We start from the raw sequence: 15884 nt of genomic DNA, 5'->3' as shown, positions 1-15884 counted from the left end.
TTGTTTCCCACTTAGTGTTGTGTGGACGGCAGTAAAAACAGAACCTGTATGTACTTTGTGAGTATAGATAGGATTGCTGTGACCTTTGCTTTATTGGGATTGTTAGGCTCAGGTGCATAGGCCTTTGAATGAACAATGAATCTTTAATACTAATCTCACTTCTTAGTAATATCCACTCTTTGCATTTCAGTAGTTGTTCTGGTCTAATTTTCCTGCTACCTTTGTGATACTGCATTCATCTTCTATGTTCTGTACTATTTCTAAGTCACATACTGCACCAGGTACCAATTTGACTCTTGGTGCTTCAACTGCCAGTGCGGAAACTACTGGCAATCTGTTTATTACCTGCTTGTCACTAGTCTGATCAAAATATTAAGTCCAACTATGTTTTCCAGAGCATCTTCTTAAAAATAATTACCTGCCATTTAGAATGCTAGCATCCCACTTTTTAATTGCTTTTACCTTCTAAAATTTCCTTAGGAATGAACTAAGTGTAGTTCTCATAAGGGCATTTGGACTTTCAGACACACAGAACTGAAAATGTTTAAATCTGAGATATTGAAAAGAGCTTTTCATATTAATCTGCATTTGCTAATTTATTCCAAAGTACATTTAAGATCAAGACACTGATCTGTGTATTTTAAAAGTTTCATCCTAAGAAACAATATTAACTTTTTAACTTTATGAAATGATGAGGTGTTACATCAGTGTTTACTTACTGTATAACTGTGCCTCTGGGTGCAGAAGTACATGCAGCATGCATCTTCAGAGTGGGAAGCCTCTTACTTTTCCATGTTATTTGGGCAAATAGGGTGTGCAAAAATAAGCAGTCTTACTATTCGAGTCTTGATTATTTTAAAAGCCTTCTTTAGCTGCCTGTATCTAAAAGCAGAGAGAAATGACTTTTCCAGTAATACTCTATTTGGTGTACCATATGGATAAAAGTATTTTTGGAGTTTAAGTAGAAAAACAGATGACACACCAGCTGTAGTAGATTATGCAGTACAATGATTATACAAATTGTTTCTTCACAGAAAGTGGAAGTGTATTTGGAAGTGACTTAACACACAGCAACAGATATGTAACATGTAAATAGAATACATGTTTGACTACAGAAAGTGTCTAAAACTGCTGTCATGGAAGTTGAAGGTTATACTGATGAAAAGAATGTTTGTTTAGAGAAAATGTCTAATACAGGAAGTTAGTTCTCCTGCTGTTGAAAAGCTGGCTGTAATGTTTAAGTACTCTTTGAAAACCTGATTCTGACTTAATGATACACTAATTTGAACATTTATGTTGCTTTTTTTATTCTTTTCCAAAAGCAGAGCAGTCTTGCATGGCTTACTTTGTGGTTTTTTAACACATATTTTGGTTATAATAAATAGCATTGTTCGTATTTATTGTTGTTATTTGTGGTACTTAATATTTGGGGGTGGGGGTGTCAAGTGAACTTTAATTCCTTAATTCTTATACCTGTGTTTTTCAAAGTCTGTTGGGTGACTTGGCAGGTTTATTTTCTCTATGTAGTAAGTTCATGTGTTTATGTCTGTAAGGGGACTTAGATCTGACTGGGAATTAAATGCTATAGATGGTGTTGATGCTAACAAGCATGACCTGCATGGACCACGTTTAGAAAAGACTGGAAAAATGTTGTGTGGTTTGGGGTTTTTTTCAATCAACAACATGAATTTCAGGGTTTTTTTAAAAGGTATGTAGCTGAACTTATATTTACCTGGTGATACAGGTTTTGTTTTTTGGTTTTTTACTTTTTTGTTTTTTAAAATGAGGGAATATAAATTATTAAGAGGTTGGAAATGAGAAGCTTAACTAATTAGTGTGGGGAAAAGAGAGCAGAAAGTGGTTTGACTGAGCACCTCTCCTATGAGGAAAGGCTGAGAGAATTGGGTTCATTCAGCCTTGAGAAGAGAAGGCTTTGGGATGATCTAATTGAAGCCTTCCAGTACCAGAAAGGAGTCTGCCAGAAAGATGGAAACAAGAGCATGTAGTGACAGGACAAGGGGAAATGACTTCAAGCTAAAAGAGAGTGGGTTTAGATTAGGAAAAAAAAATGTTTACGGTGAGGGTGGTGAGGTACTGGAACGGGTTGTCCAGAGAGGTTGTGGATGCCGCATCCCTGAAGGTGTTTAAGGCCAGATTGGATGGGGCTCTGATCGTCTTGGTCGAGTGAAAGTATCCCTGCCAACAGCAAGGGATTTGGAACTAGATGATCTTTAAGGTCCCTTCCAACCTAGGCCGTTGTGTGATTCTGTGATTGTAAGAATGCAAATGGAAAAAAATTCATTTTATTTGTGGTCTTTTTACACCCTGTTAGTAACTTAGCTGATAATGGCTAAAATATATCAAATTTTGAGTAGTGTACTGATTATTTATGTTCTTTATTATATGTTCAGTGACAAACAAGAAACCAGCTCAAGCATCTATTACGAAGGTGAAGCAATTTGAAGGCTCTACATCTTTTGTCAGGAGAACCCAGTGGATGCTCGAGCAGCTTCGCCAGGTCAATGGTATAGATCCTAATCGGGTGAGTTTAGAAAGTTCAGAAAATGAAGATTGAGCTCTTACGTAACTGATCTGTGAAGCAGGCATTCTTTTGCTCTTCAAAAGGCATCTGGAATGTGCAAATTCTCAAAAAGAAATAACTCAATGGAATACGTGAAGTCAGTTTTAGTGGGAAAGGTGGGAGAAGGCTAAAGCTCAGTGGTAAGGGTTTTTTTTCTTCCTGTGTTTCCCTACTTTTCCTACTCTCACTCTTTGTAATGAGAAAAATAAGAGCCTTGTTTGCATTGGCTTCAGCTATGAGCCTCTTGGGGTCTACTTTGGCATGCAGCTGTGTTGTGAGATAGAACAGTAGGTAGAAGCAAGGACAGGAGAGGTTGCTGAGGTTCAAGTTTGTGAAGTATTGTGAACCTTGCATTTTTTTTCTAGGACAATGCTCTCCTCAGATACTTCTGCATTTCTTATCTTTCGCTACAAAGATGGTAGTGTCCTTTACTTGCCAATGGCAAGCGAGCACTGATTTCAACAAAAACCTTCCAAAAATAAAATAAAACAAACCAACCCTACACTGAATAGTTCTGGAATTAGTCCTTTAATGTGGAATATACAGCCGTCTCTGAACTGTCTCAAGACAAAGTTGTGCTAACATGTAATAAGCTTATTAATACAATTCTGCAGCAGTAAAACAACATAATTAGAAGTTAGAAATGTGGCTTATACAGCATGATCATAAAGCAAATTACTGTGTTCCTTGTATAGCAAAATATTTTTGTCAATAATTCCCTTGGTTTCTTCAAAGCTGTGCTCTGTTCAGCACCAAATTCTGTTACTACCCAGTACAGCCTTTTATACAAAAACATAACCCTTGGCCACTACCCTGTGAAATGCAAGGAGTGGATTTTTTATTTTCTCTGGGTAAAGGAAGAGTGAAAATGAGAGGAATGACAATTTGATAAGGAATGTGAGTTTTAGGCCCTTTTACAGCATCTGCTATGCAGCTATGTACATAACAGATTGAAAATCCTATCAAGTTCTTGAGCCTAGAAATGTTCCTTTCAAAGTTGTCTTCCTGTGAATTCCTAGTTTCATCAATCAAAAAAGAACATTTACTAGATTAGATTGCAAAACAGTATTTAGCAAATATTGCTAAATATTTAGCAATACTTCTTGCATAAAATCCTTTATTGTGGCAATTGATGCCTAGTACAGAGCTGCACTTTGATTTGTTCTTGAAGTGGTCTCTTGTTTATGTTGTCCTGAGACCTGTGCAACACTTTATGATAACGCATTAAATACAATAACTAGGACTTGTTATTTTTTTACCTTATTTGTTTGGTTGAGCATCAAGAGCAAAAAGCCACGAAAATATAGTGTCAAAGTAGATTTTGTGTTGAGAGACATAATGCTTACAATATAGAAGACACGAGTAGCTTTGTATCTGTAAGTAACAAGGGTTTTATTGAGATTCTGACTTGTAATTTTATGATCTAAAGTATTTTTGGTTTCAAGTTTTTCTGTCATAGCTGAGTGTTCCTCATGAAAAATAAAAGCAAGAAAAAAACTTACTTCCTCTTTGGTTTTTCATCCAAAAACATGGAGTAATACCAGGATGGTTTTGAGTTGCATGAGCTTTCTGCTTTTTCCAACATGATACTTTTCAAAAAATAATAGCTCTTTATCTTTCTCCAAATCATTTAGAAAACTGGAATAATAGTGTGTTTTTTGGGTTTTTTTCTTCTAGGATTCCCCAGAATTTGATTTAATATTTGAAAATGCTTTTGACCAATGGGTAGCAAACACAGCTTCAGAAAAATGCACATTCTTCCAGGTTCTGCATCACACTTGTCAGCGATACCTTACAGACAAGAAGCCAGAATTTATCAACTGCCAGTCTAAAATTATGGGAGGTAAGTCAGTTGAAGCTGGAATGTTTTATGCAGTTGGACATGAAACAATTTGCATGTGATTTATTCTGTGTTCAAATGATCTAGCAGCCTAATGACATCTTGAAATCATGGGTCTTAGTATGCTAATTTCACAGCAGTAATCTTCTAAGCTTTAGCATTTCTCCCTGAAGCATCACTTCAAACTCTTTGCTTCCCTGGTCTTCAGTTCTAGAGTCGACATCCTTCATCAACCTTGTGAGTTGTTCTCCTCATTTTAAGCAGCCTGTTTCTGGGTGGCCTGAAACATGTCCTACTAAAAGTCTCTTCCACATTACTATTTCCTCACAAGTTGTGAAAAAGTGGTTTTTACTAAACTTCCTATGTTTTTTTGTGAATTTACATTCATCTTAGTAAAAATCATTTAGTTTAGAGTTTTGTTAACATTTGATAAGTTCCATATCTCAGGTGAATTTCCAGGATTATACTAAAAATATCTGGTTATGTTAAAAAAGTCTGGTCAATATGTGAAATCAGTGTTTACCCCATATACTTCCTGAGTAACAAAAACTAGTTTGGGGGGAGGATTTTCACATATTTCATAAAGTTTCATAAAGCTTTAGGAAAATAAAATGGTGTAGTTTTAGTCTGAAATTTCTGAAGATAGTCTCATTTTTGTGTGCTCTAAACCAGAACACTTTCACACCTTTGGTGTTCTTCACAGCTGGAATAAAAAATTGTTTTCCTCAATGAGCCTCCAAACTGTAAAAGAGAAGTGCAAGCTGACTTGGGGTTTTGTTTAGTTGTTGGTTCTTTCCCCCAGTAGACATCACTTATAAATACAGATAGCCTTACTCAGTTCTTTCTGGTAATTCACCTCACATAAATCTAGAATACGTTCCTGCGTGTTATTATCAGAACTATTATTTTGTACAACGACCCTTATACATTCTTTTTTTTTTTTCTGACAGTTATTTTGTCTTGCATCCCTTTCCCAAAGGTAAACTTGAAGAAGGGGTACGCCATCTCCAGTTTGGTGCTTTCATTTTAGCTGCTGACACTGATGTTACCAATAACTTTGTCAGTCATCCTTTTCATTTAGTGTCTTCTCAAACTATGAAAAAAAAGGTGCAAAAATTTTTGTCAGCTTCCTGTCTCGTTGTTTCCTTTTCCACAATAATAGGGTTGTTTTCTTTTTGGCATGGTGGTGAGCAGGGAGGAGCACTGACAGGAAAAGATATGTTCTACAATTTTTCCATTTCATATGAAAGTCTTTTGTTACCTGTTTGTTAATATTGCTCACTTCCAGCCTTCTTGCAAATAAGTTATGAATAAACCACCACACATTTCTTCTCTGAACTGATATTTTCCTAAGCTTGACCTGTCCAAAATTGAATTCGTGATTCAACTCACCCAATTATTAACTTTATCCTAAACAACTGTCATCACAGTGGAAAAAAAATCGCTACTGAGGTTTGTAAAAATCTGCTTAACTTCTACTTTTTTAAGACACATTAGAACCTGCCACAATCCACGAAGCTTACTCACATTTTCCTTTTTACAACTTCCTAGCTAAAATGGGTATATTCAGTGCTCCTCTTATACCAGATGGTGACCATTTCCATATTCCTTGCATGTCATTCTGACGGTGCACAGATCTGATCTGTGTGTGTACACACAGAGTACAGAGTATGGACCTGGTGCAGGGACTAATAAATCTCCTCATGGATACAGTGTTTCTGCTGTTGTTCACACTGTCAGCTTTTTCCTCACAGTGGGTGAGGTTCCTTCACACTCCTTGTGGGTAGGTTTAAATTTGATGGAAACTTAACAACTGTAAACCAGGTACTAGTTGACCATAAATGTCAGTGAATTGCTGTGTGTCAGCCTTTCTGAGCCAACTGTGTGTATCTAAACCCGTCTAGTCCAAAACCTGTGATAAATCAGGTTTTTTATGAAAAATACAGTTAAATGTGTTGTTGATCTCAGGTTCATCTTATCTGGAGAAAGTAAGGTCCAACTGTAGATAAGCAAACCAAAGAACATATACCTGAGAATATAGCTTGAAATTTATGAAATTCAGTCAAGAATTTGCAACTTGGAATTTTTTTGTTGTTACTGTTTTGTTGGGGTATTTAGTCAAGTAGTCAAAGCAGTATATTCAAGTCATTCTTAAATTTCAGTGCGGTCAGATTTCAGATGAGTGAGGCATGTCACTTCATCCCCTCTACCAAGGTAGTATTTGTGTTTTAAGTGATATTTTTCTGAACTTTCTGAGGCATGTGAAAAGTACTTTTTTGGATTGTAATCCAGTTTAACTTCTAATACACTACAAAATTTAAAAAAAAAATTATTAGAATAGATATATGCATAAGCCCATATGCTTTTGTAAGTAAGGCTATAGATATGCATATGATATATGTAACGTGTATCCTGTAGCTAATGCATATTTTGGGAAAAAATTTAAAATTCCACCAAGGAAAGTGGAACTGAAGATGAAAGAATCTGAAGGGCTTGCTTACAAGCCTACTTATGTTACTGAGCCTTACACCTTCCTAAGGGATAAGAGTGAATAAAGTGAAATTCATGCTGTTCCTGTTTCTGCAGGAAGTGCTTAGAGCTTAGCTGTAAATAAATAAGAGTGTTTCTGTGGAACTGCAGGCTCTCTTCATAGCCTTCATCCTCTTACCTTCTCTCGTACACCCACACGTTTCTCCCTACAAACCAGAGCCCTGCCCCTGATTCTTCTGCTCCAGAATAATTTTTTTGTCTTATTTTCATTTGAGCATTGTGTAACGATATAGCCTTAACAGTTAAATAGGCTAGACTGTTTTCTGTTCCTTGATTAATGGCATTAGTAAGTACAGTGATAATGAGAACGGATTTGAAGGTGTGGGTACTAATTCTGAGAACAAAGAACTAATTCAGATTTAGGAAGACTGTAACAAGATTCCTCCCACTGGTGTCTTGTACTAAATACTTCAAGCTTGTATTTTGTTTGGAATTTAGGTGAGCCCTCTCCAAAGCTTACGTGCATTCTGAATGTTACTTAGGAGAGGAAAGGCAGACATTTTGGGCTAGAGGGCTTTTCTGTCTGAGGTAGGAAATATTTTCTACTTTTGTATCGTTGTAACATATAGGTTCTGATACTGGAATATGTCTAATTTGGAGTATCTTTGCATCAAGCTGTTATTTGATGGCCATGTTAATCAGGTTGTATTGCTTTTACATCAGTAATGTAAAAAACAATAGTTGGAGATGCTTGGTATGCAGAAATGTTGTCACTTAGAGGTTGTGTTCATTAGAAAAACTTAATTCTTGCCATAACAGTAAGTGGACATTGAGGATGGATTTGACTCTCATTTCTGGATAGAATATTGAGATACAGCATTTGAAGCTCTTCAAAGACTAATTCTGGGCCGGTCAGAATAAACAGTTGCTGCCACCTTTAGATGCATATTAGAAACGCATTTGGTTTTAAGTTTTGTCCTACCTATGTGCTTTGGTTGTTCAACTGAATTAATCAAAATATTCTTGGAAGCCAAAATAATGACATCTTTGCCTCTGTAACCTTTTCTCTAGGACAGCTGGCAGGAGTTATTAATGCATCATTCTTTTTTCCTCCAAGAATATATTGCCAGTTGCAAGAGTGGTTATGATTACTTTTTCCATACAGTATGGACTAATCTTGGCTTACCACATTTGAGACCTGGTAAGCATATAGTAATGCTTAGCATACTAAAAAAGATTACTGAATCACTAAAGGAGATGAACAAAAACTTCTATTAGGAATTACCCTGAGCATCCTGACCTAGTGGGGTAGCATCCCTATCCATGGTGGGGGAGTTGGAACAAGATGATCATTAAGGTTCTTTCCAACCCAAGCCACTCTATGATTCTATGCATTAGGAAGGGAAGAAAGATAATGCTTCTCTCTCCTGTCAAATACCTGGTAGTTGATTTCAGTTCTTACCTGATAGATATTGAAAAAAAAGTGTGTAATTGAGCATATTGTTCTTGCAGACTTTCACTTGTAAATTAATTCTGATGCAAATTAATTTGAACAAAAGAAAAAAAAGATTAATTATCTGCTGTGTTGTTTTGGTGGTGTTTTGCTGATTTGCAATTACTGATCAGATGAATCTTAGCCATATTTGCATACAGAAAAAGCAATTTTTTTTCCATTTGATTTAGGTTTGATTTCTTGCCAACATAGAGCAAATACTCAGTTGTTGTCACTCCAAAGACTGAAATATTAGAAATTAATTTGCTGCTGCCAAAGACCATTTGAGGTGCTTGCTTTTATGCCCTGCATATTCATGTCAAGATTAATTCTGCTTTGCAATTTTTTTTTTTATTTAGCTGGATGTATTTTAGTTATCTTAAGCATAAAAGCCAGTGTTGATATTAGAATGGATAAGAATAGTTGAGTGCTCTTTCCATAGAAATATTGCATATAATCAGAGCTCTAAATTAACTTTCTAAAATGGGAATCTTATTGAAAAAGGAAGGTGTGTGATGTTCTTGCAAAATCTGTAGGGGTACATGAAATGAGAGAGTACATTTATCATTATAAAGGTTGAGTCCTTCTTTGATCTGTGTAACTCTGAGACAAGATAATGTAGAAAGCATTAAGAAATATATTTTCTTGCCTTTTCTGAAGAATGAAGGTGTAAGTGTGGCGTTATCTTCAAGATGCAGAATATTACTGTTTGCCATAGAAATTGGAATTTTTTTGTATCAAGTTGTCAGATTTTGATATTTACAGAGCCAGGTTGGAGTTCTGTGTTTTGTTGTAATACTGATTATGAAAGTTCCTGGTTGGTTAGACTTTCATTAAGTATACATATTAATTATTGTTGAAAATATTAAGTTAATATTAATTTTTATAAATAGAGTTTAAAGCTGGTAAAGACTGTGTTAATATGAAATTGATCCTAGTTAGATATTTCCTTAATTTATAGCCAATATGCAGTATACAGTAACATCCTGTCCTGACATCAATGCCAGGATTGGAAAACATTAATGGGAGAATATAAGTTCTTCTGAAAGACATTTGTGACCTGTCCTTTTCACTCTTAATCTTTGTGCTATATATTCTCCAGATTTTAATTATTAATTTCTAATTTGTGTAATTTTGAATAGACTTTAAACTTCAATACTGTGTTTTGGAGGCAGGAAAGGCAGAGACATCAAACTCTATGGTGATGTTGAACCCTAGAAGAAGCCAGAGTGTGTTAATGTAGTTGTCTTGAAAAACTATAGATAACATCCTTACGTTTTTTAATTGGAACATTTATTAGTGCTAAAACCAGATAATGACAAAAAATAAAGTACAAAGAAAATAGAAAAACACATATCGTATGAAAATCCTTGCTTCAGTGTGTTGCTTATGTAAAAAAAATTTCAAAATATTAGCTCTCTAAAGATACAAATACAAAATTTTTAATTAGCAAAGATGGGAAGTAATCTGTTAATATTGTCTTGTCCTTCTGATAGTCAAACAAAGTAATTACTGAGGCATAGAGGATGACTTTGTATATAGTTACTCTAGTTTGCCTATTGCAGTACTAAGTCTGTTTAAGAAGGTGTTAATGCCTGCACCTAGACAGATGCCTAGTCTGATCCCCTGCGGCAGTTTTATTTACTTCCATCCTCTATAAATAAAATACAATTGCTTTATAATGCAGTTCTACCAAGCTGTTGTCCTATTTGTAGTGCATTCCAGCACCTTTGAGCTATACACTTTTGTGTGTTTTGTTTCACTGTGTGTCTGCCATGCTAAATATTTTCCTAGCAAATTGCATTTAAACTGAATTTATTGTTTATTGCAGCTTGAAAGTTACTGCACTGTCAGTTTTGGTGCATTTGAGTTCTGCTTGAAAAAGTGCTTTTGTAGATGAAAGTGAGCTGCCTGTAAAAATAAACTTGATAAGGAAGTCAGTTTCTGTGTGTCAGTTATGCCATGAATCTGATTCCAGGTGAAAGCACAATGTCACAGTGCACCTATGACAAAGAAATGCTTGTTTGGGTCCCATGTTGCTTTACAGGGAGTGAATTCCAGAGATCCCATCCTCGAGCTATGAAGTTACTGTAGTTAAGATGAAATACAACTGCCTGGACTCATAAACTGATGGTGACATTGATAAAAAGTTTGCAACATATTCTGAGCATTCACTGCTGGGAGCTGATATTTGCTGTGCTTCCCTAAAGAATACTGTTGATAAGTAAGCTGAAGGAAAGATTATGTTTTTGTTCTTTACTGATTGAGTGGTCTTAGCACACCTGAGATATTACATATTCAGTTGGTCAATCCTGTAAGCCCACCTCAAGGAGTTCTTGATGTGCTTCTTACCCAGAGGTGATATTTATATTGAATGTAATTTATGATCATAGTGGCAAAGCTATTCACTGCTAGTTTTACCCTGATTTGTTTTACTGAGATATATTTTGCTCTTTCACCTGGTATAGCTTCATTACTTCAGTGTTTTTAAGAGATTTTGGAGGTACAAGTCTGACTTACACATTCTCAGTATATTTGTACAAATATAGATATGTTTGTGTGGGGATCAAACATAGGTTTGGTTTTGAATATAGATTACAGCATTTTGGAATTCACTAGTTCTTGCTTAAAATGAGACAGATGCTACTTCTGTTTTGTGCTGCTATGCAGTAATTGATCAGTGAAAGCTATCTTCTGGTCACCTTTGTGTGTAGCCATGCAACACCAGCCAGAGTTTCCTAATCCTTAATGAAGGATAAAGATCATTAATATCCTTCATCTAACTGTAGTCTGGCATGGAAAGATGATTGCTCATGTTCATAATGACTTCAGAACTATAAAAAATATAAAAAATATTTGCTTCTCTTATTCTTTTAAAGAAGAAAAGCAAGGCAGCCTTGGATGATAGACAAATGAAATCTCTAAAAGGGAAAACTTCACCACCTGAATGCCCAGTTGTTTCAAAAACTAAGATCCTCCTTTTCTGTTCCTGGAACTCAATGTTTCTTGTTTCCTCTTTAGTTCACTGTTACTGCTCTTCTTTGACTTAGAAGAAAAAGCTACTTCCTGGGTGTCTAACATCTTTCATTTGGTTTCCAAATGGTCTTATATATGAAAACTTCTCCTAACCCAGGTTTCTAAACTGTTTAGATTTCTAACATGGAAGACATAAATTTAAAATACAAAACTGTAGGCCATCAATCTAGGTAGCTGTGCTGGTTTGGGCTGTGTAGAGTTAGCTTTCTTCACAGTGGCTAGTATAGGGCTATGTTTTGGATTTGTGCAGAACACATGGTTGATAATATGAAGATGTTTTTGTTATTGCTGAGCAGTGTTTACACAGAGCCAGGGACTTTTCTGCTTCCCATACTGCCACACTGGCAAAGAAGTTGGGGGTTTATGGGTGATGGGGAGGAGACACAGCTGGAACAGGTGACCCAAAGTGACTGACAGGATATTCCATACCATATGACATCATGCTCAGTATATAAAGTGGGCGGAAGAAGGAGGAATCATCGAGTCATAGAATCTAGAGTGCTTTTTCATGATGTCTTCATACTATAGGAATTCTGCAGAATAATAATTGTACAGTAATAACATTTGGAGACAATTGCAAACTAGTACAGTATGAAAACATGAGAAATAGTTGGAGACGCTTGGTATGCAGAAATGTTGTCACTTAGAGGTTGTGTTCATTAGAACAACTTAATTCTTGCCATAACGTTAAGCAGACATTGAGGATGGATTTGACTTTCATTTCTGGATAGAATCCAGAGAATTTTTTTTTCATCAGTATACAAAGATTGTGAATACTTGCTATTTCAAGCATGACTGCTGAATCCACGCACTACACTCAGATAAGGAATAATAGAATCATAGAATCAGCCGGGTTGGAAAAGACCTCTAAGATGTTCAAGTCCAGCCTTACTGTGGTTACTAGACCATTACACTAAGTGCCACATCTAGTCTCATCTTGAAAACCTCCAGGGATGGTGAATCCACCACCTCCCCGGGCAGCCCATTCCAATGTCTGATGAGGGGGGGACATTTGGAGTATGGCATTTTTCTTCCTAAGTAACTGTTAAGTGTGATGGAGCCCTGCTCTCCTCGTGATAGCTGAACACCTCCTGCCCATGGAAAGCAGTTAATTAATTCCTTGTTTTGTTTTGCTGGTGTGCGTGTCTTTTGCTTTCCCTATTAAACTGTCTTTATCTCAACCCATGAGTTTTCTAATTTTCTTTTTTTTTCCCTTCCATTTCCCTCCCTGATCCTGTTGGTGGGGGAGTGACAGAGAGCTGTGTGGTGCTTGGTTGCTGACTGGGGTTAAACAATGACAGTAGCAGATAAAGAGAAAAATGTCTTCTAGGCTACTTAAGCCATTTGAAAAATAACCCATAAAATTTAATTGCAATGATTTGATATTTTGATATTCATGGATTAGCGTTATTGTTTAATAGAAAACATTAAGAAATGGAACACAGTATGCAGTCTTGATGATGTCTTAGGCCAAAGTGCTGGATTTTTCATGTTCAGAATTACTTAGAAGAGGACTGTTTCAGAATGCCCACTGTGGCATGATACTAATTTTCTAAGTAGATAATTTACTGATTTTCTGTCTTTCTTTCTCTTCACAGTATTTAAACTCACTCATAAAATGCAATACAGATTGGATCTACATCACCTTCACTCAATGTAGACTTTATTGCATTGCATTACATCTGTGCAGCTGTAGAACATCTTGAGGAGAAGAGGCTTGGTATGGACACACTGTTCTGATTCCCAGGGGAGGAGTCAAATCTGAAATGATAATCCCCAAAATCACTCAACTTTCTTATTATTGAAGGTTAGAAGCTGCTCCAAGCTATTGAAAGACCAGTTATACTGGCTAATTGTGATAGATCTTGTGCTGCTATCAGAATACAAAACAGATTTTGTAAAGACATATGTCTCTTCATTCTCTTAGAATTTTTTTTCATTAGAATAATGCATAGTTGATGGATCTATGTAACATTTTCCATTCATTCTCCACTGCCAGGCCACTAACAAGACATAACATCAAATGTTTTCTTTCCCTTTTTGCTTTTATTTATATTTGACAAAGATAAAAGATTTCTGCCTTGGCTGGCTGCTGTTTCTGCTTACCAATACATACCCTCAATTTGCACACCCATATATAACCCTGTTCTTTCTTTGTTTCCTTCTCCCCTCTTTCCTCTAAAGGGTTAGTGCTACCATGATGCTTTAAAGGTGGTTATAGATTTGGGCAGGAAAGTATGGAGAGCTAAGATCTCTCACATGTTGACTTAAGGCTGCCAGTTAGGGAAGTCATTGCTAGTCTGGCCTGGACAGATTTTTTAATAGCATGTTCTTCCACTCCTAATGAATTAAGGTCAGTAGTATCTTTCAGTCCTTTATTCCCTTTCTGGGACCATAGCAGTGTCCTCTTCATTCACTGTGAACTTCAGCTCAAAATTGTTTAGCTGTTGAGCACTTGGATACTGTGATTCTTCTACATGTTTTATGCTTGATAGTAGTGCAAACGTAAAGAGATTTTATGGCATCAGTTTCTCATTTTAGAACATTTCCACAAAGTTGTGATAAAAATCCTCATGCAAATGAGTCAAGCATAATTCTACTAGTAAGTAGAGTACTCTCTGTAATTTAGTTATAACATTCTTGAAATCAAAGCATTTACTCAGTCCCTTAGATAGGCTTGCAGCCTCTTCTGAGTGCAGCTGTGACATCATTTGCAAGACCCTGGATAGTTAGTAGTCCCCACCTGGAATGGCTGTGGAGGCTGTAGTCATTGCAGGAGTCTGAAATATGGACACATTCTTCAATCAGTCAATCCAGAAAGAGCATGCAGCTTTCTTCTTTAAGCTTTCTTCATGGTAAATAGGTTAAACCCAGGGCTAAAAGAAAAATTGCGATGTTACCCACTAAACTGTTTTTTGCCCACCTTAAAATGTACCTAGCAAATCTAAGGAGCTGACATGGCTAATGAAAACAAAGGAAGAAACTGATCTCTATTGTCAATGAGGCTTGTCCAGTTTGCTGATGAAGGTGCTGAATAGTTAGGATTATCCATTTTGCCTCCTACATTCTCTGTAATTGGTAGGACTTTTTTAATAGTATAATGCTATGATTCACAAGGTGTTGTTTGTTGTTGTTAGAAATAACTTGGAAGCATCTGTTTAACTCCCAGGGTATAGGTATTACTTAACTAGTAGCAGGAATAAAATATATTATTTCTTCATGTGAGAGCTGAGATATGATAAATTTGGTGCTTTTTTGGCCTTAACACTACATGATTGCCGATATCTAAAAATAAATTGTATGCCGATATAAATAATATTCAGGAGCAATGAATTGACAAACGGGTTACATTAGAACATGCTACAGTATAAAATACTCTGTATTACTAGAACTAATATTATAGGCTCTGTTTCAGATGTTGAAAATCAGGAAGAGTGAAAAGTGTAGGGTCAAATTTGAAGAGTTTTGAAGAGTGATTATAATCTACTGGTTATTGGATGTTTTCTGTCTCATGTGCTTTGGACAAAATACCAGATTTTTAATCTAAAGGATTTTTAATCTAAAAGGCTCTCTGCATCAAAATTATGTGCAATATTTGCCTGCATTTTTCTATTTGCAGATGTTCTTGGCCATTATTGGCATTAATGGATATTAAAAGATATATTTGTATCAGAAGAATTGCTTACCCCACATTAGAACAGGAGAAACTAGTGTAATCAGTCTCAATTTGAAATCACCTTTTACTCTGAAGCTTGTGTTACCTTTCTGGGCAGAATCAGATTTTTACAAAGGTGGAGAGACATAGGTCTGCGACTTGGGAGTACAGTGACTCTTAATACTGCATGATCAGTAAAAGCTAAATTAAGTGCAGAATAGGTAGCACTTATGTCACAACAGTTACCAGACTTAGTAGCTAATGCTTCTTTTGAAGGCCACAAACATTCCAGTTTCAGGTGCACAAACCTACAGAAGTGTTTTGTTTACTTTGAGGAGGGTGGAAGTCCATGGAAATCCTCCTGTCAGGCTGAGCTAGTAGACTTCTAGATTTTATGGTTCAAATTTAAGTTGGGTAAGTTATACTTGAAAAATAAGTTGAGAAGTGGATGTTCAGTTTTAAGTTCAGCTTTGAGTTTTCAAAGTTATAACTAAATTAATAAATCCGGTAAAGATTCAACGTTTTATGAATATTCTGTCATATCACTTAGTTGTACTTTCTGGATGATAATTTAATTATTAAAATTTCTAGAGAACATTCCATTCATATGATATGGGAGTTCATTAAGTTGTAAGAGGATCTTACAGGATTATAATCACAGAAGCACTGTTTCTGTAGTATTATTGACTCAAGCAGTTTAATAAGGCTTTCACATGGCTGTGTAAGTCTTTTTTCTGTTTGAGTCTGTTTAGCAGCCCTTTCCTCCTTTACTCAAAAGAGCTCTTAAACG

At 35.9% G+C, this 15884-nt stretch overlaps 1 protein-coding gene across 1 annotated transcript; it reads left to right on the top strand.

The window, feature by feature from the left end:
* Positions 1-2389: 2389 nt before the first annotated feature.
* On the top strand, positions 2390-4424 carry STXBP6 (syntaxin binding protein 6 (amisyn); the record flags this gene model as incomplete). The annotated part of the gene is made up of 2 exons (XM_009078076.1): positions 2390-2542; positions 4259-4424. Coding segments are annotated over exons 1-2 (319 nt in total), but the record flags the coding sequence as incomplete, so codon positions are not given.
* Between the last annotated feature and the right edge of the window lie 11460 nt (positions 4425-15884).

Source organism: Acanthisitta chloris, unplaced genomic scaffold (genome assembly GCF_000695815.1).
Source record: "Acanthisitta chloris isolate BGI_N310 unplaced genomic scaffold, ASM69581v1 scaffold24547, whole genome shotgun sequence".
NCBI lineage: Eukaryota > Metazoa > Chordata > Aves > Passeriformes > Acanthisittidae > Acanthisitta > Acanthisitta chloris.
Note: the sequence above shows the minus strand (reverse complement) of the source record. Positions and strands in the feature narration are given on the sequence as shown.